At 42.2% G+C, this 22,273-nt stretch overlaps 2 protein-coding genes across 4 annotated transcripts in view; one reads left to right on the top strand and one right to left on the bottom strand.

Moving 5' to 3' along the window:
- Window positions 1–28: 28 nt before the first annotated feature.
- COQ6 (coenzyme Q6, monooxygenase) lies at window positions 29–8,495 on the top strand. The gene is made up of 12 exons (XM_040559117.1): window positions 29–310; window positions 1,581–1,715; window positions 2,462–2,520; window positions 2,914–3,037; window positions 3,488–3,618; window positions 3,968–4,075; window positions 4,177–4,239; window positions 4,409–4,516; window positions 4,988–5,190; window positions 6,592–6,707; window positions 7,039–7,205; window positions 8,348–8,495. The coding sequence occupies exons 1-12, from the start codon at window positions 85–87 to the stop codon at window positions 8,375–8,377; spliced, it is 1,470 nt and encodes a 489-aa protein (XP_040415051.1). The 5' UTR covers window positions 29–84; the 3' UTR covers window positions 8,378–8,495.
- A 551-nt stretch (window positions 8,496–9,046) lies between these two features.
- The window catches only part of ENTPD5 (ectonucleoside triphosphate diphosphohydrolase 5 (inactive)), a 22,168-nt gene continuing 8,941 nt past the window's right edge, over window positions 9,047–22,273 (bottom strand). For all 3 annotated transcript variants that reach the window (XM_040559124.1, XM_040559122.1, XM_040559123.1), the window contains 9 exons: window positions 21,673–21,708; window positions 20,667–20,755; window positions 17,977–18,056; window positions 15,884–15,945; window positions 14,323–14,424; window positions 13,600–13,740; window positions 13,193–13,249; window positions 12,083–12,198; window positions 9,047–11,894 (listed from right to left, as the gene is read on the bottom strand). In XM_040559124.1, the coding sequence (XP_040415058.1) occupies window positions 11,808–11,894; window positions 12,083–12,198; window positions 13,193–13,249; window positions 13,600–13,740; window positions 14,323–14,424; window positions 15,884–15,945; window positions 17,977–18,056; window positions 20,667–20,755; window positions 21,673–21,708 (770 nt within the window). In that variant the 3' untranslated portion in view covers window positions 9,047–11,807. The remainder of the gene's footprint in view (window positions 11,895–12,082; window positions 12,199–13,192; window positions 13,250–13,599; window positions 13,741–14,322; window positions 14,425–15,883; window positions 15,946–17,976; window positions 18,057–20,666; window positions 20,756–21,672; window positions 21,709–22,273) is intronic.

The raw sequence follows: 22,273 nt of genomic DNA, 5'->3' as shown, positions 1-22,273 counted from the left end.
GTACCGCTCGCTCATTGGTGCCGAGGAAGAGGTGTTCTCGCAGCGCCCGCCCGCCCCCCCCCCTCGGGGAGCGGCGCCGTTGCCATGGTTGCCATGGCCGTGGCGGGCGGGGCGGCGGCCGCCATTTCCGCAGCCATGGCGGCGGCGTGCGGCAGGGCCCTGCTGGCTCCGCTCGGCCGGCGGCGGGCCCCGCTCCGCTCCCTCACTGCCGCTCCTCCTCCTCCTCCTCACGGCCCCGCCGCCGCGCCGCTCTACGACGTGGTGGTGTCGGGCGGGGGCATGGTGGGCAGCGCCATGGCCGCCGCGCTGGGTAAGGCCGTGACCTTCCTGCGGGCGGGGCGGCTGGAGGCGGCCGTCGTGGGGGGCCTCGGCGTAGCTCTGTTTTGATTTATTTTTTACGTAACTAGTGCTTTGAGTTGTCTAGGCTACTTGTAGTATTTGTGTCAGGTGTTCACCCTCAGATCGCTGATGAATAATTTCAGCCGTAGCTGTGTTTTCCTGGGAAGTTATTTTTAAAGCTTAATGCCTACATGCTCTTCTGACCCGAAGTTTTATTCTCTAAGTATGTATTTTAAAGATCAGGATACTGAGTTTAAAAATACATTTGCAGTTAGTTTTTGTCAATAATGATCCTGAGAGTACTGGCAGCTCCTGTATTTGCAACGTTGATTCAGGAGGGTGTGATATGCACAGAAGCCTGAACAGAAGAGATTTTAAAGAGCAAAGATCCTAAGAAATAAGGTTCTTTGCAAGTATTAAAGATTCACTTCACAAATTTATCATTGTTCTGTGTGTGTTGTTAAACGCCACCATGATGACAGTTGCACCAGGAGCCCCTCAGGCAGTCCTTAAGGCTAAGGAGCAGAGTTGAGGCCTTTCAAGAGATGAGGTCGTTGGAATCTAGAAAACAAGTTCAGTTTGTAGCTGTTGTTAGGGCTGCTGTAGCAATAAACTTGTGATGATGTACGGACATTGTTCCTGGTCTCTGTAGGTTGTACCAATAGAGCATTCAGATGCAAGGAGCACTGTCAGTTTGGGGTGATTTACTCTGTACTTGAGTAATCTCTTCAATTTTTTTTTCAGTTCTCTTTAGCTATGTGGGAATTCTAATTCTCTGTGCTATTCCACTGTCAAAATAGAGCAACATAACCAACACCAATGCAGTTGCTAAATATCATAGGAGTTTAAATTTTTGTCTGTTGTTCTAGTTAGTGAATTTATATTTAGGCTCTGAAAACGTGTTCTGTACTTGCAGAATTAATTCATTAATAATGGACTTTCATAACAAAATTGGACAAATTTGTGCAAAAAATGAAAAAAATTGTACAAAAAGTAAAGGTTAAATCATTGCTTTAACTGCAGAAGGGTTGTCAGTCACAGTTACAGGGCTGTAGCTATAAAGCTTCAACATACTAAAGTTTACCTGCCTAGTCAAAACCTGCACTGTAAATGTGTTTCTTCATGAGGTTTAGTTTGAATTCTATCTTCTTACAGAAACGCGTAGACGTTATTGATGAAGAAATGAGAAAAAGGCCTTTTGGCAGGAGCATTCTACCAAAGCGTATATTTGCTTCCTTTAGGGCATGATATCCACTTCCATGATAAGAAAATCGCTTTGCTGGAGGCTGGTCCTAGGAAAGAATATGGTCAATTGCCAGAGAGGTTCAGTAACAGGGTCAGTTCCATCTCCCCAGGATCAGCGACCCTCCTAAGCAGTAAGTGCAATTTCTGTTCTTTGTGTTTTTAGCAGCATGTTTGAACTGTTTTTGTTTTGTTTAAACAAAACCCCTCTGAGGATGCATTGCCTTCATCCTGAACAGGATGGGGTTGTTTGGCTTTGTCTCTTAGTATTCTAAGTACTGAATTACAGTGGTTAAATCAGGCTTTTCATCGTAACAGGGGTCTGTGTTCTGGTATCTTGGTCTGATTGCTTACATAAATATATATAATGCAAATGTTTGTGTTGTTAGGCTAGCAGAAGGTTGTAAGATGCTCTCTACGGCATCTGTAATGCTCTGTTCACAAAATAAGCACGTTTCCCACATATTTAGTGTTCTGTAGTTTGGTAATTCACTTCTCCTGATCAATTTTCATTTCAGAGGCAGATTGGAGCTTTCTTTCCTTATAGAGAAAGAAATGTTATAGACAGCGATGGTTATGAATGTCTGTGTCTTTTTTTTTGCCCAATGACAGTTGACCATATGTCACAGCACTCACAGAAAACTTGTGTCTTTTCTAGTGGCTTGTGTTAATAGCAAAATCAATAACGTGACGCTGGAGCTGTAAAAGTGCTGAGGTAGAACTGCCCCTGTTTAGGGATGGTGAAAGTCTGGGCAAGCTGGAAAGGAGTTAGTGGTTCACAGTCAGGGAGAGAGGAGGAGAGTGTGGAGTGAGCTTCAGCTTTGTTTGGGTCTCAATGTCCCTTGTGTCCCCATGCATTTGTGTCTTCTTTCTCTTTCAGGTTTTGGTGCCTGGGATCATGTCTGCAGCCTGAGATTCAAACCGTTCCGGCGAATGCAGGTGCCATACTCAGGGATGGGAATGTGCTGTGCGTTTGTCTGCTTTGAATTCTCAAACATCCAAAGTTGTATTTCTTTGGCAAAGGGCAGGCCATGCTTTTCTGTAGGGAGACGCCTGTTCTCAGTCTTGATGTTGCAGGATGAAAACTTGATTCCTAATGGAAGCTGTAGATATGGAGACATGGGTACTAGTCAGGAAAGACAGAAATAAAGGTAAAGGTGGTAGGCTAGCATTATATGTTAGTTATATAACAGTAGTCCAGGACACTTCCTCTAGTCCTGTATCTCTAGATTGACATACCCTTTTGCTGTTAAGATAAGACATATTCTTGTTCCCTGAAGGAACTGCACTTATTTGTCATGTAGCTTCATATCATGTATTTTTTCTTTGCAGGTGTGGGATGCTTGTTCAGAGGCCATCATTGTTTTTGAGAAAGATGACTTAGATGACATGGGTTACATAGTGGAGAATGACGTCATTATGTCTGCTCTCACAAAACAGTTAGATGCAGTAGCAGGTAGTGGACAACTTCTTTAATATTTTATTGCCTGCAGAGAGCTTTCACTTAGTTGTCTTCTGTTGTGTATGCTAACTTATGAAAGGAGAAAGATGATTAGTCTAACAACAAGAAGCTGCCCATGTTCCAGAGTTATGGGGGGCGGAGGGGAGGGAGAGATTGTCTTCCATAGGCTACAGAGCATGAAGACAATTGCATATGTACTTCTCCAGAACATAGTCTCCTCAAAATGAGACTTAATGAAAAGGTCTGTAGCTTTCTGTCCAGAGCAGACTTTGCAGTGACAAACAGTTGGCCAGATCTGTTCTTTCTGAGTGCCTTGAGAATTGTAGGGTCAGTTCTTAGGGTGCCATTAAGACACTCGTGGCCCTTTGCTGTTGTAGTGATGTTTCCTTTTTTTTTTTTGTGTCTGTATCATGCTGTGACCCTGGTACTTTGTGTTCCCACCAGACCGGGTGGAGGTTTTCTACGGGAGCAGAGCAGTCGGGTATACCTGGCCCCTTCCCTCTCACAGCTGTGACACAAGCCCTTGGGTCCAAATTGAGTTAGCTGATGGACGCAGACTTCAGACCAAACTGCTGGTAACTAAACTCTTTATTTCTGTTGATCAGGCATCATCTCTTGCCCAAGTCCTTTCCACTGGATTTGGTTCTGATTCCGTGTGTGCCGCTCCACCCATGTGGAGGGCTTGAGTGAGGTGAGTGGCTAACTCTGTCAGAGCTGCTAAGGGACACAGTGCGTAGCCTCTTCTGTACCTGATGCAAGAAGACTGTGAACTGGGCAAGAGCAGAAGGGGCCACCTCTTCTGGTTTGGGGGAATATGGATATATATTCTTATGTATAAACAAAAATATAATATAAAATATAATAACTCGGAATATTGGCTTTCTTAGGAGATGCTCAAGAGGTTGTTTTGCATCTCTTTCACAGATTGGTGCAGATGGCCATAACTCTGTAGTCCGGAAGAAAGCTGAAATTCAGAACATCGAGCATCGGTATGACCAGTCAGCTGTGGTGGCAACTCTTCATTTGTCTGAGGTGAAATTCTGCAGACTCTCTTCCATAAGCAGTAGAACAGCTTAAGCAGATGATGGCAGGTCACTAGTTTTTAACTGTCCACTGGCTTCTTTCCACTGTAGGCCACAGAAAATAACGTAGCGTGGCAGAGGTTCCTTCCCACGGGGCCGATTGCTCTTCTTCCGGTAAGATGCCTCGTGATCTCTGGTTTTTACCTTTTAGTCTGTTCCTATAGTAACTTTTCTTCTATTCTGCCTTTTACTTTTCATTTATTAAAGTTATCCTTGCAGTGCTTGCTTTTTTTGTTTGTTTCTTTTCCTGTTGATACTTACCCTTGAAATTCTCTTAAACCAGCTGTCTGACACTGCCAGCTCTCTGGTTTGGTCTACATCTCATGAACATGCATCAGAACTTCTCACTATGGATGAGGAAGGTTTTGTGGATAGCATCAACTCTGCCTTTGTGAGTATCAGCCTTGCAGCAGGTATGGGGCTGGCTGTTGTAATCGTGAAAAGTACAACGAATCCAAAAGCTTAAAGGATAGTAATGGGAAAGGTGGATTCTCAAGTTTCTTCCTCTAGTGGGGATGATATTAAAAGGACAATTAGCAAAGAAGGTCGTTCTTTTAGGTTAGTTCTGAAAGGCACTGTAGAAGTTGAACTGAATTTCTGAAAGATGGGAAGGGCTTTTTTTTTTTTTTGAAAAAAAAAAAATCTTTTTTCTGAAAGATGGGAAAGATAAGATAGGCTTATCCTAGTTGGAGACTTACATGTCCTAAAGTGATGAAGGTTATTTCTTCTGCTGCGTATTTTTGTCCAGGTGGTTAAAATTCAGCATTTGGAGCTAGTTCAGGTTTTTTTCTGCTGGGTTCTTTTATGTGTCCCATTTGGGTTAATTTCTAAAGGTTTCTTTTTGTTTGCTTGCTTGTTTCAGTGGAGCAACGTAAACCACTCTGACTTCATCGACACTGCAGGGGCCATGTTTCGGTCTGCTATTTCACTCCTGAAACCCTCAGGGACTGCAGTCCGTCAGCTGCCCCCAAGCGTCGCTAAAGTAGACCCAGAGAGCCGAGCCATGTTCCCCCTTGGAATGGGGCATGCAACAGAGTACGTCCAGCACCGCGTGGCTCTCATTGGGTAAGGTCCCTGCAGGTGGCCGCTGGGTGAGTGGGTGGCATGTGGTTAGAAATGATGTGAGCATAGTGACTGCCAGTTAACAAATGAGGTGGCTAGAAATACATTTATACTTGCAGTTTGACTTTATCCACGCCCCGTTTATATCATTTGCTCTTGTGTCAACAAAACCCTTTGGTATGAGTAGCTTTCTGTGTGCTTCCTATGTAAATTGGGTGATAATTCTTTTCCTTTCCTGGTTTGCGTGGTTCAGCAAAACAATGCAGTATCTCACGATGAAGCTGTACTTCCCCAAACATTGTAGCAGCCGTTCTGTGTACCAGTTTGAGTTTTAGCTCACTTTTCTTGAACACAAATGACAAAACTTACAGACAATTCTGGATAGAATGTTATAGGCTTTTGTACAGTGATTTATAGAAAGAGGGAAATACCTCAGCTTTTACATTATAAGGCTGAATGTACTCTCTTCTCCCCCATAGCTGCAGTACCTTGCTAGTTTATAGTAATTCTTGGATGCCACGTTACATTTCAGATACCTTCCTTCTTTCCAACTTCTCAGTCACTCTGTGCTTATGAGCATACTGTGCTTTATATCTCATTAATGTTTTAAATGTGTGGTCTTACATTTCGTAATCAAGTTTTATTTAATTTCTTTAAGAAGTATGTTTGGTTTTGTTCTTTACAGATAAGTTACTCATAATAAAATCAAAATCGGTTTCTTTTCAGCGATAAACCACTACTTTGTATTCACGATGTCTGTATACTTGGTGTTGTGAAATGTGACACATCACCTCACACTTAATCTACCTATTGGGATACAAAAAATAGGACCTGAAGGCCTTGCTGACCTAAAAATCGTAGCAAGCAAAGCCACAACCGCCATTCACGCAGGATTGATCAAAACCTACCTAGGATCGTTCGCCCTATCCATCATAATAATCATCGTATCAGCACACAGACACCAAACAATGGCCCCCAACATCCAAAAAATCTCACCCCCTACTAAAAATAATCAACAGCTCCCTAATTGACCTCCCTGCCCCTTCAAATATCTCTACCTGATGTGAAATGTGTCAGTTACACGCTTTCTGTGGTGCCAAGGTCACTTACAAAAAATAGTGAGGTCTGTTCTACATATGATCTCACATGGGACTTTAGCTAGTCACCTCTTTATTGTTTTTCCTTTCAGATCTACTTTTTGCTCTCGTGTTTTTCTTGCTCTCACCCCTTTTTCTTGCACCTTTCAACTGGAGAGGTAGTCAGGTAGTTCAGCATAGCATACAAGGAGAGGTACTAGATAAAGCTGTATATGCTGCTCTAGGATCAAGTTCATTGCAAAGAGTTTGTCAGCCTTTTGGCTTTCTTCAAGAAAGGGTCTAAATTTCTGTCTTTTTCTTGCTCTAGGGATGCGGCACACAGAGTCCACCCACTTGCAGGACAAGGTGTAAACCTGGGTTTTGGTGATATTGCGTGCTTAACTCATCACCTCAGTGCAGCAGCCTTCAACGGGCAAGATCTGGGTAAGGATCCATGAGGTGTCAGTGAGATGTTTACTCTTAGAAGCCTTTGCTGGTAACATGAGGGCAAGCATGCTGCTATTTTGCATTTAAAAGGCACAAGTATTTCTGAAGCAAAACTGTTGGATGCAGTTTCCATCCTTAAAAACCTCAAAGAAGCTTTAAAAGCACAGAAGGATGGTAGTTAAAGAGGTGGTGAGATGAAGACCACTGGCTGATGGAATGAGGTATTTATTAAGATAGACCATTTCTCTGCTGTTTCTGTGGTTTTCAGTTGTCTGTGGAGACTGCTATATAGACAAGACGCGTAACCTTTTGTGGTTATCTCTTCCAGGGTCCTTAAAGCATCTCTTAAAGTTTGAGACAGAACGGCAGAGGCACAATGTCTCCTTGATAGCTGCTATTGATATATTGAAGAGGCTTTACTCCACGAGCCTGGCTCCCTTGGTGTTGCTGAGGACATGGGGATTGCAAGCAACAAATGCCCTGCCTCCCGTCAAAGTAAGATTCTTACTTTAGTGAGGGTTGTACGAAGATTCCAGAATCACTCAAGCGTACACAAGCTGTTGAAGTAAAGAAAAACACTTTTTGGTTGGAAAATGGTAACTTCTTCAAACTGAGTTTTTATGCTGTAATGAGCCTAAGGATTTCTTAAATAACTTGTGGCTCAGTGGTTGTAGGTTTCTCCTGCAGCACAGGGGAAGATGAAGGATCTGGGTGTCTGCTCTGTCTCGGTAATTATGGGTTAAAAGTCATTAGGAGTCTTTGACTTTATTTTGCTATGGAATGCAAACATGGGACTTTGAACTACATTCCAGAAAGTCACCGTGAAAAAACAGCCCTATAAAAACAAATCTTTACTAAAGAGCAAGACATCAGGTGACTTGACAGACACGGTGCGCAGCTCAGACAGGTATCTGTTTCTGTGCTGTTCTGCCTTGTTAACTTGTTCTCTCCTGGCTGAAGTAAAAGTCTGGAATGGAAGTTACTTGAGGAGGGCGTTGGCAAGCAGGTTCAGTCTTAAACACAGAACCTCTATTTGCAGCCTAGCTGCCTAAATTTTGTTCAGTCTTGACTTAGTTGTTGGACTGTCGTGATGTTCATTCACCTGCTCTCAGAGCTCCCAAACACCCTCAAATTAGACTCCTTATTTCTGGATTTGACTGTTTTATGACACAAATCAAGTCACCTTCTTTCCTATGAAACACAGGTGGCCAAGTTTCCTGTGTGTCATGTCACAGTGAGACACTAGGCTGAACTGAAGAGCAGTGACTTCTGAAGGTGTAGTAGCTGCCACTGGCAAGGTGTCTCTATTTGTTTTACTAAAAAGAGCAACGCGCTGCTGCTTCAGTGCTCAGTATTTTTACAGTTTCTTTGTTTAAAGCAGAAAAACAGATGAAAGCCTCTTTTTCTAAGCTCAAGACCTATTGGTTACATCTCTGCTTTGTGCTACCCAAGAAGGAACAGAATGCTGCAATTTCTTTAACTTTGCGTATAGGGATAGGTGCTCTGCACTTGACAAAAAAAGGCTGACAAGGAACTGTTGCCCATGTGGAGCTGGGAAGGAGACCATAGCTGCTTTCTAGAATGTATACATATATACCAGTTTACAAATTACTTTTCTTTTTCCTCCCCCATTTTAGGAGCAAATCATGGCTTTTGCCAGCAAGTGATCTGTTTTCAGTTTGGAACAGCAGCTTGACAGTGAGTGCATTACCCTTACAAAGACTGTGACTGTTGTGAATCTTTGAATCATGTTATTTTAATTTAACAATAAAAATGAGGGATTGAGCTGTGTTTTACACCATCCACTGGTTTATGCAGAACTTCTCTCATCTGCTCTCCTCAAGAAGATTTAGGGTCTCTTCCTATAGTACGTGGTCTCTTAAGCCACTGAACTATCTATGCAATGTGCTTTTAATTTGCGCCTTCTGAATACAAGACTGAGGTGGAAACAGCTTTCTGGGTTATCTCCTGGCATATGCAGGGCTGAATTTTGCTAGTTATGAACTTTGCTGCTTAATTACTTTCAGTTTTCCCTGATGTGATTTCTGGAAGTGTTATGTTGATTCTGGGTTCTTACCACTTCCTGGACTCAAAAAGGAGGAGTAATTTTTAGCAGCAGAAAGCCACCTCTAAGCCACCTCCTGATGGCAGATACCCATGTTTTGAAGTTCTAATCTGTTTCTCCTTCACCTTTCCCCCCTGCCACTCCCTCGGTGCTTTATTTAATAATGGTGTTGCTTGTGGAACTGGTTAGTCGTAAGGGCTCTCCAATACCATGAGAAAGAGATGCAAGATAACAGCATCTAGGAATGAAGACATCACCACAAAGTTGTCAATATTGTTAAAAATGCTTTAATTACTAAAATAGAAATTCAAGATATTCTGTCTTAGGTTCCAAACACCAGCCTCCTATGTTAGACATTTGAGACTCACAACATTGAGTGAGTACTGCTACTGGGCACGATTTACATGTACAGTTAACCAGTATCAGGAATTAACACCACAAAGAATTCAACATAAGTTTTTGACTGAAAACCATTACTTGTGCTTCTTCAGTCACACATACTAGTCAGTTCCTTTTAGTGAGGATAAAAGACGTTACGAAGGAGGAGATAAAAATCAGTGATGCAAGCAAAACTCTTCCCTTAAAAGGCTGCTTAGTCTTCAGTTAAGCTAATAAATAATCTCATTGCACTAGGGTAAGTGTGAGGACTTGACTGGCTTCTCTGTATCCTCAACCCACCTTTAGTAAGATGTAAACAGCAGGGGCTCAGTTCTGCAGTTTCTTGCAAAAGAAACCTTTGAGCTGAGTTTTTGTTTCTCTTATGACTGCAGCATCAAGCCCCTGATAGAGAGCAGCAGTTAAGCTTCAGTTAATGAATTGTGCCACTGACAAATGAAGGCCCTGAGCATTCAGATTTAATGCAATTTTGGTACGGGCTAGCAGATGCTCCCACCTAGGATTTGTAGTACCAGAGTTTGAGGCAAAGAACACAGAAAAGAAGCTTATTCTACGTGGTACCTATCTTGTTCTAGGCATCCTCCCTTCAGACAAAACCAAACCTGTAAGTACTCCTCAGGGCTCGTGTATATTCAGTTGGCAGATACGCTGCTGCTTGTGCCTTACATGTGATGTCCCACCATGTCATACTGTTTAAGATATAGCCTCACTGCATATAGCCTCATGGCCCCAAGATCTAGTAAGAGAGTTTGTTGTAGCACTGGCTCAGACTGGAAGCCTTTTGGATTATTACATGAGTTAACTTTCAGGAGTAACACACCTGGCTATTAACCACTGCAACCTACTTTGTATTTTCCAAGAATGCAAAGGTGAAGAAGAATGTTCACTCAGAAGAAAACAAATATGTTTTCAGTCACCTTGTTGTTGAGACCAGACTGTATACTAAGTTTTGTCAAATATTAAGGCGGGGAAGAAGAAAGGTTTGTGTTTGAGAAGAGGCCAGCATCCCGGCTGGACTCCACAGTTAACTTTCTTCGTGTTAAAACAGAAGCTCCTAGTGAAGATGGAACAGAAGTTTGGTCTGGCACTGAGGAATTTCCCAACATGGATCTCTTAACAGATTCTGGTAAGGAGCATAGGTAGGATGTTCACTTCATGTTTCAAAGAAACAGCCTGAATTTACAGCAAGTTGTCAGAGGTGGGACAGGTACAGGCAGCTCCATCCCCACCCCCTGGACTCCTATTGCTGACTAAACTTGTTCACTCAAAAGCATGCTTTGTATCCTAGTGCCATAAAACCTGAGATACAAAAATGGGGTAACTTAATCAGCCGTAGTCAAACTTGCACTGCTAACAAGGAAGAGGACTAATGTTCACAGTAAGGCAAAGTTCTAAGTCTCCACTGCTTGGTAAGATTAACATCCTTGGCGCGTTAGGATGTGAGTGCACTAGTTCCTCCCCTTGCTAGATGTTACCAGTTATTTTCAAATCCAGTTTGCAGAGAAGGTATTGTGAGGGCAGTCTTGTGTTTCACAGAACTGGGAAAGGTGTGTGGTAGCATATGAGTAAGTGCAAATGCTTGAAAGGAACAAAGTGTTCATCACAAGACATGGGTGAATATAAGCTTCCCTTAGTCACATGGGTAATACCTCTCTCTTCCTAAAACTGGGGTAAATTCATCTTCAAGTTACATGTTCTGGGTTGAATAGAAGATGGTCATAGCAAAGTGTGCTGTTATTAGATCAGATGTTTCATCTGAATGCATCCTTAATTTCGTTGTGGGTATAATGTGACAAACCTTTCTTTTGGCAGTGGAGTTTAACTACCTGGCAGTGATGCCTAGTTTTGTGCCAGCACAACGGTGTGTTATGACTAGATGGTAAATGAACCAAGTTATCAGGTCTGGTTGCCGGACGTACTGTACGGCTGCACAGACTTGTAAAGGCAGCACAAAGGTAGGAACACAAACAGTAGGTCACAGGTGCTGCTTAAGAAACTCCTGCTGCCTAAAGAAATAAGTGGTATGGTACAACCTATTTTTCAGCCAACACCTTTCTGAAAATGATACCTAAAGAGTGCTTATAGCAGGCCCCCTGAAAGACTGGAGTCTTCCTGCAATGTATTAGCTAAGCTAACAGCTGGATATTTGGAACACTGAGGCTGGAAGCATCCAGAGTTGTTCAGTTTTCTCTGAATGACTGCTGGTGCCATCTTTAATGTCTGTATTTAATGTCCCCCAAGCAAACATCAATTCTGTATGCCTTAAAATAAAAGGGAGGAGGAGAAATCACGTGTCTGTAGTTTACCACCATGTGCCAGGTATATTGTGCTTTTAGCAATGGGATGCTATACAAATGTGCTGGTGAAAGCTGGCTTTGAGCCCCTTGCAGACACTCTGCTGGAGTTTAGGCTTTTTGACTTTCAGAAGGCAGCTTCTGGATCATTTACGACAATCACAATTATAAATTATACTTATAATTTCATTATGTGTGATGCCAAGCCCAGGTGAAGATCTGTTGTATAGCTTTGGTCCATGCTGTACTCTGTGACTGATTCCAGCTGAACAACATACCTGGAGATTTCAATTTGCTTTGTCAAACTTTCAGAAATGCTGAAGTCCACAGGAATGTCACAGCTCAATACGTTATCCCCAGAGACTGCAGTAAGTGAAAGGTAGCACCCAAAGTCCAGCTTGTCTCTATGTTGTTCACTTTCTTTGTTAACTATGAAGGAAGAAAAAAAAGTTGTTCCCAACAGTTTTCTAGAGTTGTAGGTTGCACAGATAACAGCAACTACAACATAACAACACTGGAAAGACATGGTAGGGTAGTTAGCCAGAAAAAGGAACTAGTGTATGTTGATTGTTAAAGAAAGGGGGAAGACGGTTTTAGGATTTAAATTGTTTTCTCACCTGTAAGAGTGTGTTGTCCCTAAATCCAAAACCTTCCTTTAATAAAGCAGTGATGTATGTGAGATCCATGCAGAGGAAAGGACTTGCTGAGCTGTACCTCTCCATGTTATCACAGACTAAAGGAAATAAAAAAAAAAATCAGCAAAATAAAAAAGCTTTTGTCTACATTATACACTTGAGCTGCCCTGAAGCTAAAACCTACTAAACCAAGCCACCCACTTCTATTAATGGGTACGTATAACGCATGGTACATACTACACAGCTCTTCTCTAAAGTTGGACTCTACCTTCTAGGCTGGCAGTTATTTTTTCTTTACCCACCCACCCGTGCTAGCAGCATGACAGGGAAGAGGCTGTTGCCCAAAAAACCTCTCAGTCACTGGAGCTGATTCTACACCAACATTCAAGAACACCTATCCGAAGTCATCTGAGTTTCTAGGGAAATTATCCAAAATATCATTAGAACTTAGGTCCTATTTTAGAAAAAATCAGTTCTAAGCTACATAACTAAGCAAATCTGATGACAAAGATGGTCTACTATTGTCATAAGGATGATCATAATTGAGCGGTACTATCTTACCCTGTAACCTAAAGGTTTAGCCATACGTAGCATGGAGAGGTTTTGTTTTTTTTTTTTAAAGGAGGAGGTATAAAACTAGAGCAAGCATTCAGGAATAAGGTTGGGGGAGGAAAGGAGATGCAGAGTTTGTCTTAAACAATCTCTACTCTTTCTCTATATTGTTAGAGATTAAAAAGGACTTAAGGTGACAGACTAACAGAAGTCAGCGTTCTACATAACTCAGAGTTGCAGTTTTACAGATGATCTTCATATAGCAAATATAGGAAATGTATGCCTCTTTGCACTGACATTTATCAGCTACCTCCCTTATTTCCTGAACAGAATTGCTAAGTTGCTAACACACAGTCTCTTGTCACTTCAATACTTTCTTCTGCAGTAGTTAGAGGTGTTGGCTAACAAAAGGCATGGGAGTGGAAGTGGAATAAAGGCTAAACAATCTTTTTTTGAAGCCAAACACATTAAGTACTGCCTTATACGTATTTTTCAGTGATCTCTCCTCCCCAGCAGTATCTCAAGTCTCATGTCAATTACCTTCTTTGGCTTTTCTTTCAAAATCTCTCACTTCCAGAACACCTCCCTGTTCATAATCTGAAAAAGAGGAGGTGAGAAAACATCATCATAGACCTGAAAACAGTTGAGTTCTACATTTAAGTTGACTCTAGAGTACAACCCAGTGATGCTGTGCTAGGAGTGAAATCTGTTGGTAACAGAGAACAAAGCTAAAAGTCTAACTGGAGCTCAGAGCACAAGTCTCGTCTGCCAAATTCCGAACATCAAAACTGCGCTGAAGGATACGTGTTTATTCCCTGAATGCAGTTGGTGCATTTCTTCTTTCCCTGCTTCCCCTTCCTTTTCCCTGCTCCCCACAGCTCCAGTCTCCAGGGTGCTACTTTCTGGTTGACATACTTGCATTTAATAGATTACCCGAAACCAATTACCAATTAGGTTGGTGTCGACTGCTCGATCATAGTAATAGGAGAAAGCATAGAAGGAACTTCCACGAATCTCATCTGGTTGGTGCAGTTTCCCTTTGACAACCTTAAGTACTTCCAAGTAGCAAGGCTTGAATCCTGTTTCTCCTGTCAGGACAAACACAGTCAGGGTGAGCTAAAGAGGCACATCCAGCAGATGGAAGAATCACTGGCAATAGGATTAAAAAGGGAAGAAGCAGGGATTAAAGAATCAGAAGAGGTGAGAAGAGTTTAGGTATCCTCTCCATAATCCAGTATGACACCTGCATGCAGCAAGGACTCCATATCACCATCATCAGGTGGAACTGGTTAGAGTAGCGCATAGCAATATGAAAGGTGCGTTGAGCATACTAGAGTAGGTGCATGAAAAGCTTCCTCTGCTTCAGGCAAAGCTCCCACTGTTATGTTCTGCGGTCAGCAGAATCTCATTTACATTTGCTACCACTTGCTAGATAAAACTTTACTTTCCTTCCCCATCATGTTGTAATTTATCAGTCCACTCCACACACACCAAATCTGCAGCTCAGCAATTGTGTTCCACCCCACTGTAAGGCAAAGCAGTGTCAGTTACTAAATGGGTCTGTTCTACCCACTGATAGGAGCAGCTTCATGTGCTGTTTGCAGCATTAGGGATAGCATCTTTAAGAAAAAGATTTGTCTTACAAGAAATCACAAGTTGCCTTATTTTACCTTCTTTGTTGCCACCATACCGGTACTTCACTCCCCCAAAGTGCCACTCCGCTTCCAATTGCTTTGGCAAACAAGAACTGCGGAACATTTGTCCGTCCACAGCTGGAAGAAAACCAGAGGGGAGAGTCAGAAAGGATAAAATTTAACACAGCTGCCGATCAATGTGTGGAGCTAGAAGAGAAAAGGCTGAAAGACCTTCATGAAGGTTGTCAAGCAAAAGTAAGGAAATCTGAACTGATAGATTGCCATAAACTATGAATTGAATTAAACTACCGTTATGTATTAAGGTGTTGTCTCGGTCTGGAAAAGTTGTACTCATTTTGTCCTGCAAGCTACAGAGCAGTTAGGCTTGTCATTTGTTAACAAGAGATAAACGGTAGAAGGATATCTGGATAATGGCTGATCAGCACAGAAGACAACAATCACGAGAAGTAATTAATTAAACACACATACACAAGCCCTAACAAACAGCACGTAACTGACACAAGCAAAACAACTGAGCAAGGAAGTCAGAAACTTTTAAGACACTGATCAATGGCCACTACAGGAACTGCTAAGTATAGCCTCGAAGAGGTTTAAGCAGGAATATTGTAATGGATAAGAAAACATGTTTGTTGTGGCCAGCACGGGTCTCATAGGAAAAAGCAGACTTCTCTGGAATGTTTGAGGGTGACTGTGGGAATGTGTAAAACTTACTACAGGATGTTTCGAGGAAGGATCAAAGGCAGGGAAAGGGGATCGAAATGGTTCAGGGAAGAGCAAATATTGGAAAACGGAGGGAAAGATAAAGGGGGGCAGTCATAAGTCCCTGTTCAGCACTCTTTTCTGACTGAGGCCTGTGACCAGTTACTGTAGTCTGTCCTATCTTTTTAAGCCCTACTCCCAACTGTTTTTGGTATGTTCCGACGCTTGTTCCAGTAATTAACACAAGCTTGTCTATCCAGCAAGTCAGAAGCCAGAAGGTGGGAAAATCCCAGGTCCTGGCCAGAAACCGGACAAAAGACCCAAGGTCTGGGCATGGGTATTGGAATGACTTACGGTCTGGGTCAGAGACTGGAAACACTCATGAATCTACGTGTTTGGTTTAGTCAGTGAGGGTGTGTGTGATATGCCCGTGGACTTCAAGCTAGACTAGACAGTAAATAGGAAAGGTGGTCTGGGGGAGCCTAAGGAGGCAAGCAGACACCAGAAAAACCTGTGAATTGGTTTGGCCTAAGCAGCAGTCCTTGGGAAAAGGACCTATTCATGCTGTTTGCATTTATGTGGATGCTGGTAAAGCTGTGCATTTGTGGCTGGCTGTCTCTTTAGGATATTTCTGTGTCCACTTGTGCATTTCTGGAATTTGCACTCAGTTTCACTGTTGGCTGAACATGGAAGTAGGGAAAAGCAGCTTTCTCACAAGACACGCTTTTTAAAAAGTGGTAGGCTGTTTCTGGACAGATCTATACCAGGAAAACACGTATATAATACAGAAGTGAAGACACAGGAAATGTGCTGGTGACACAAGACTAAACCTACCCATCTCTTCAGAAATCCTAGAGGTTTTGTCATCTGAACGTACCTTCCATATTCAAAGCTCCAAGAGTTGCTAGTCTGGCAGCTTTTAGTCCAAAACCCAAATAGCTGCAAACAACAAAGTAAGATATTACAGTTTAAATTCTTGCACATTTGGTATGCTTCACCAATACTGTCTTCCTAAATCACGGAACACCCAAAACAAATTTCCTTTCTTTGCTTCCCAGTACTCTGCCCTCTCTAAAATAGTTTCCTTTGCAAGAACAATTCCAAGTACCAGACGTACAAATGCCTAGGCATATAAAGCTGTAAAAGGGGTAAATCTAAAACTGCAGAAAGTGATTGGAGATGGTGTGATATTTCTACGAGACATTCACTGAAAAAGCATTCAAATGAAATGAAAACAATCATTCAATTAGCCATAAAAACAAGGGAGAAAGAAATATGTGAGGAGTGCATGGGGAGTAGTATGGCCATTCCTATGTCACGTCAATAAGATTTATGTGCACTTAGGGCAGAACTAACAGAACTGCAGAATGTACCACTAAAAGGAAGATGTGCCTTCATCTCTGACTCCACAGAATACCACTGTACTCACTGCAAGCTAGGACTAAGAACAACTTTTATGAGAATGTCATTACATATTGCTGGCTTTAACAGTGCAGTTAGATTAAAAACCTGTTGGCCTTAGATTTCCTTCTCTGTGTTTGGCTGCCAATCCCTTTAGTCACATCAATACAAGTGTTTACAGAATAATCAAGGTTAAATTAACCTTTATCTCCCTCATTTTAAGGGGATGATTTTAATGTCAATTATTTCAAGTGATATAATTTATTGCATTGGTAAATACGGCAATCAGTTACATTGGTAAACACAAGCAGTCGGAGAGGAAGACTATTAAACCAGCTTTGCTGTCAAGTAAACATATTCTGCAATTAACTGAGATGATGGCCCCTCGCTACAAGAAGGACATGGAGGTGCTTGAGAGAGTCCAGAGAAGGGCGACGAAGCTGGTGAGGGGTCTGGAGAACAAGTCTTATGAGGAGCGGCTGAGGGAGCTGGGCTTGTTCAGCCTGGAGAAGAGGAGGCTCAGGGGCGACCTTATCGCTCTCTGTAGGTACCTTAAAGGAGGCTGTAGCGAGGTGGGGGTTGGTCTGTTCTCCCGTGTGCCTGGTGACAGGACGAGGGGGAATGGGCTAAAGTTGCGCCAGGGGAGGTTTAGGTTGGATATTAGGAAGAACTTCTTTACCGAAAGGGTTGTTAGGCATTGGAATGGGCTGCCCAGGGAAGTGGTTCAGTCACCATCCCTGGAGGTCTTTAAGAGACGTTTAGATGTTGAACTTAGTGATATGGTTTAGTGGAGGTCTTGTTAGTGTTAGGTCAGAGGTTGGACTCGGTGATCTTGGAGGTCTCTTCCAACCTGGGTATTCTGTGATTCTGTGATATTCTTCACCCCACTAGTCATGGGCTGAGACCGATTCTCTACTATACATGGCTGAGTTCTCACTGGACTATAAGTCATGCAGGTAAACTCTCTGGGTATCACTGCAGACATCTCAGAAACTTGTTAGTCTAACTCAGTAAGCACAACTAAATTCTTTCAGGCCGAGACTCCCCTCAGATGGTTCAAGAATCTGTTGTGCTCCATGGTGTATATTAGCTGCCTGTGGTTGTCTTGTTGGTTTCCATCAGTCTAGGTTTCAATTTTTGTCCAGTTACTGATGAGATGGGCTATTTGGAACTAAGAATAAAAAAAAAAGCCTCAGGTGGGTCCTCTTTCCAAATATAACTAGGTTTAATTCTCACTGCTGGCTCGGTATCTACCTTTCTGCTTGGTCCAGAATATTTGGTTTGAATCCAGTAATAAGAATTCTTCTCCTTAAATATAGTGACTCGTAATGTGTCCTCTTGATTTGATGGGCTAATATTCCCTTACAGTGATATTAACCATAATCCTGGAACACTTCCAGTCTACTAATGTCTTGTTCCAGTTCAACTAAAACATCAAGCAGATAAGAAATCTAGTAAAGTCATGGTCCCAGCAGCTGGTCATAGAATAACACAGACATTTCTGGTTAGCTCAGGGGCTGCAGAGAGATTGATTCTCCCACTGGAGACAGCAGCCTTTTTGCTCCTCACCTGTGGGTATAGAGCTTGTAGGTGCTATTAAACATTTCAAATGAGGTAAGAAAATCCCCAGGGCTTTCCTTCAAAGTTTCCTAAAAATTAAGTAGAAGAAGAAATCTTTTAGTTTTGATTATGCAACAAAAAATAAATAACTGATGAAATATCACAGATATACCCATAGGGTTTACTGCATGCTCATCTGATCTGCTTTGAAAACAAAAAACAGTTTTCCAGTGGTGCCCACTGCTGTAATATTTGCAATATTTAACACTGGGTTTATTTATATGCATCTTTGTGTTACTGCAATGTATAATGGGGAAGTGAAACAGATCAGGATGAAAATATTTTCTAATTCAGGATACCTGATTTTTTCAGAGTACTTCTCTGCTTGTCTGTATATACACAGAGTCCCCACTGAAATCAGCTGCACTAGCATTGTAAACTTTTACAAGTCAGACTAGAGATCTCAATTCAGAAACTAAGAATAAAAAAAAAAAAAGCCAAGTAAAGTGTATGCCAGATTTTTCCCAAGTTTAGCAACTTGGCTGATACTTAAAGAAACACTGTGGCTACTCACTCCCAGTCTCAGTGCTGCTTTACCTCCTGGTTTAAGTGCTTCCCTCTAAACTAAGCTCTTATTTCACCACCTCCAGTCTTCCTTTCGGTGTTCCCTCCGTGTGCACCTCTGCCCCACTGGTCCCTATTTCCTTGCCAGACTGACTCTCATATTCAGTAAATCAGGAACAGTACATGAGTCTGAAACTGGTCCATTCTCTTTTCCAGTCCCTGAGGCCTCAATCCCAGTTTGTGTCTTTCCTCTGCTAGGGACCTCATCTTCCCATCCCTTCTTGGCACTGTGCTTTCCTATCAGTCACTCTGCTATTCTGGGCCAAGCAGCAGAACCTGAGAGGACTGAATCTTCAGAGTTCCTGCTGCTGCTATTCAAGGAAGCAGATACAGCAAAAGCCAGATCTGCAATCTTAGAGTCCTAGACAGAAGCCTGCCTGAAGCTGAAAGAGATTTGGCAGTATTTAGCTTAAATCTCTCCTGTACAAATACAAACTGAAGCTTATTTTGGTCCTCGGGTAGATAGGGTGCATAGGAGCATCAGCGACATCCTGGACCCAACACATCCAGATCTTGCCAAATTTTGAGTTCTGTTCCTAAACCTTACATCACAAAAACTTTTAAAAAAGGAGAGTGGTGAAAAAAAAATGTTTGGATAAACAACTGTATTCCAACCCTTGCTTTCAAGAAAACGTTGAAATCTTCACACACTCCCCAAATGAGGCAGGCAACCAGACAGATGATTACGGTGGTTTTTTTAATTGCTTTTAACTTTGGCAATAGCCAAACCGTAAAAACCCTAATAAGATTTTAAAACCAGCTCCTTACAGTTACCATTATATGTCCTCTATTTACCTGCATACCTGTATTTCATTAATGAATCTCCTAGTATTACAGTGTTTTGTCTAAAATAATTCAAGAGCAAACATGCAACTGCCTCAGATTATAGAAGGGAAAAAAGCCTCAGCAAATCAAAGGACAAAATTCTGTCAGATGGGCAAAGCTCTTCAGAAACATCCTGAGCTGTCTGTGTGCTTTTTGGTGTGAACTTGACAATAGAGGCTAGAAGCAGACATATGCTCTACTAATTCACACCATTGGTCCTGCAGTAGCAAACCCTTAAGGCCTTTTCCTGCAAGACTGTAAGAAGTTTGAATCCTGAGCTGCAGTCCAGCATGCTTCACAGCTCCATTTAGCCTCTAAACCCCTGATATGCAACACTCTTTCCTGTTGGTCCGGTGCCCACTTCAGCAGGTGTTATCAACACAAAACAGAGGACAAGCCCAGCGTCCTAGAGGCTCTGCTGAACACGATAAGGTTGCACATCAGGTTTCAACATGACCCACCACAGCAGAACTAAAATATCCTGATATGAAAACCATGTGCTTTGTGGTCCCCAAACACCTGTTTGAGAATTTCAATTCCTGTAAACAAAATATGTTAAACTACTTCGTAACAATGACAACTTGACAACACTGAGGTACAGAATGCTATACTGCCCTTCCACTGCTTAACATCCACGTAATCTTTTCAAGCAAACTTCAGACTTGGATCCCAGTTCAAACTGTTTCTAAAGAGATACAGAATTTCTGACAAATCCAGCAGAGATGCACTGTGGGACCGAGATAGGAATTCTCACAGGAAATGAGAGTAAATAAGAAAAAGAGAAGTTGGTTGTGCTATTATAAATAAGAACATTTGCTCCATCGCAACCTCCCCATAATACTTTTTAGTGAGGATCTACTACCAGACTGGAATGGAAGAAAAAATGACAACTCAGAAGAGAACCTAAATTTCTTGTAAAATGCAAGAATAACCCTGAAGTGTGCTACATTTATCGAATGCGAAGTAATTACCTGCATTCAACGGGCTTTCCCAGTCTGGGTCTAGAAAACAAAAGCTGTTTCTCTTTAGTTTTACCTATTTGCTTACTTTTTCCTTCCTCCTTATCCAGGCTCCTCTGTCTGCAAGAGCCTATCAGCCAACTGCTGATGTCAAAGCGTACAGATGTTCAGTACATCACAGATGCTCTGCTTGTGCCAGTGCTGACAAAACGAAAGCACAGAGCACAGCAGTGCCCGGGTCTCCCCACTGGCCTTGAGGTCCCGACCCACTTGCTTGTAACCACTCCTCACCTCGAACCGCGGCAGAAATGTGATTTGTGTTGAGGCTCCTCCCAAGTCCAGGGTCCCAACAGTGTGCTGGTTCTGGCCAGACAGCTGCCCTGCAAACAACATCATGCTCAGAACACCCCAAAGTGGCAAAATGCTAAAATGTTAAAATGCTAAAATGCTAAAATGCTAAACTGCATGGATGTTCAGGCAACCAGAATGTTAACACGTTAGCACAGCAATACAGGAAGGCTGAGCTGGCTTTCAAAGACAAAAACCATCACAGAGAAAAAGCTGGCAAAAAGAAGGCATTAAGAAAAATTCATAGGATTTTTTTTCCCTTGATTCCAATTTCACCTCCAAAGAGACAAAAGCAGATAGATTTTTTGGTATGCAGCAAAGGCTGAAAAGCAAGAGACAAAATATCTCCTGTAGAGGACTGCTGCAGAGTACATAAATTCTGTACCTACCATACAGCTGGTGAAGAGCAGTAGGAGAAAAAGGGTACAATAAGAGCAGACGAGCTATTATCATTTGTCTTCACCCAGAACAGCTTTTTTTTTTTTTTGCTTGCTCATGTGTATACTGCAGCACTGCAGTATTTTTTTTTCTCTTCACTAGATTGCACTCTCAGAACTTCCTAGAGCCAACAGGGTTAAAGCACCATGGTGTTCCCTGTTACACCATGTTTGTTGCATAGTTCACACTGGAATGAAGAACATTGTAAAACCCTGTTTCACACTTTCTGGCAGACTGCAGTGCCAACCCCCTACATACGTTACAGCTTGCCAGTGCCTCCCAATCCTGAATAATTCCTGGCACCTTCTGGATCAAGATGCCTTCTTCTTGCCACAGCTGTGGCTCAGCCTCTGAGACACAGTTTGCCCAAGACAATCCACTGCTTTTGCATTGTGCCGCAGTGTGAAGGAAAAGGAGGGTATAGCAACCAAGGCAGAGGAACTTAGGGTGATCACCATTGCAGAAGAGACTCAAGTTCATATTTAAAGAGAAGTTATACAGAATTAGCTACCTGTCAAAAAGTTCACAGTGATCCAGGCTAAAATTCCTGCAAAGAGTGAAAAGGAAAAAAAAAAATCACTACTGAATACTCTCCTGACCTCCTGCTCACTCTTAACACCACTCCACATCATTTATTTAGCAATGATTTCCAGGTAATGTAATGTAACCACTCCAAGATTTCTTTCATTCAAACTTACAAAACAGTGATGTGATTCATTATTGATGTATTAAAAGCTCATAAGGTGGGATAAGTAGAACATTCCTAGTATCTGTGCAACTGCAGCATGCACAAAAATCACTTCTAATATCCAAACAATACACAGAGAAGCAATGAGCTGACACAATGTACAAGTTTCCTTGGGCATTTTTTTGTCAGCATTTCAATTCCTAATCTGAAAGTTGCATGGACACTGCTCTGTGTTTATATGTTGTGGTTTGTGTGATTACACTAAAAACAGTAGCAACCAGTAGAACACAAACAACTCCTCTTGGACTCCAGCAGCTTTCTTGATGATGGGGTGATTATCACCCAAACACTGGCAAACGTGACAGCACAAGAGGTGGGATTTTTAAATAAGCCTCGGCAAGCTATACTGTGCTCTATTATGCCT

The sequence above is a fragment of the Cygnus olor genome, chromosome 5, assembly GCF_009769625.2.
Source record: "Cygnus olor isolate bCygOlo1 chromosome 5, bCygOlo1.pri.v2, whole genome shotgun sequence".
Lineage (NCBI taxonomy): Eukaryota > Metazoa > Chordata > Aves > Anseriformes > Anatidae > Cygnus > Cygnus olor.
Note: the sequence above shows the minus strand (reverse complement) of the source record. Positions and strands in the feature narration are given on the sequence as shown.

What these genes read in the sequence shown, in the direction of transcription:
- COQ6 (XM_040559117.1), top strand. Translation starts at nt 85, where the DNA reads ATGGTTGCCATGGCCGTGGCGGGCGGGGCGGCGGCCGCCATTTCCGCA. An exon ending in GGCCGATTGCTCTTCTTCCG is followed by an intron (nt 4,240 to 4,408) that starts GTAAGATGCCTC and finishes CTCTTAAACCAG; the next exon opens with CTGTCTGACACTGCCAGCTC. An exon ending in ATGCCCTGCCTCCCGTCAAA is followed by an intron (nt 7,206 to 8,347) that starts GTAAGATTCTTA and finishes CCCCCATTTTAG; the next exon opens with GAGCAAATCATGGCTTTTGC.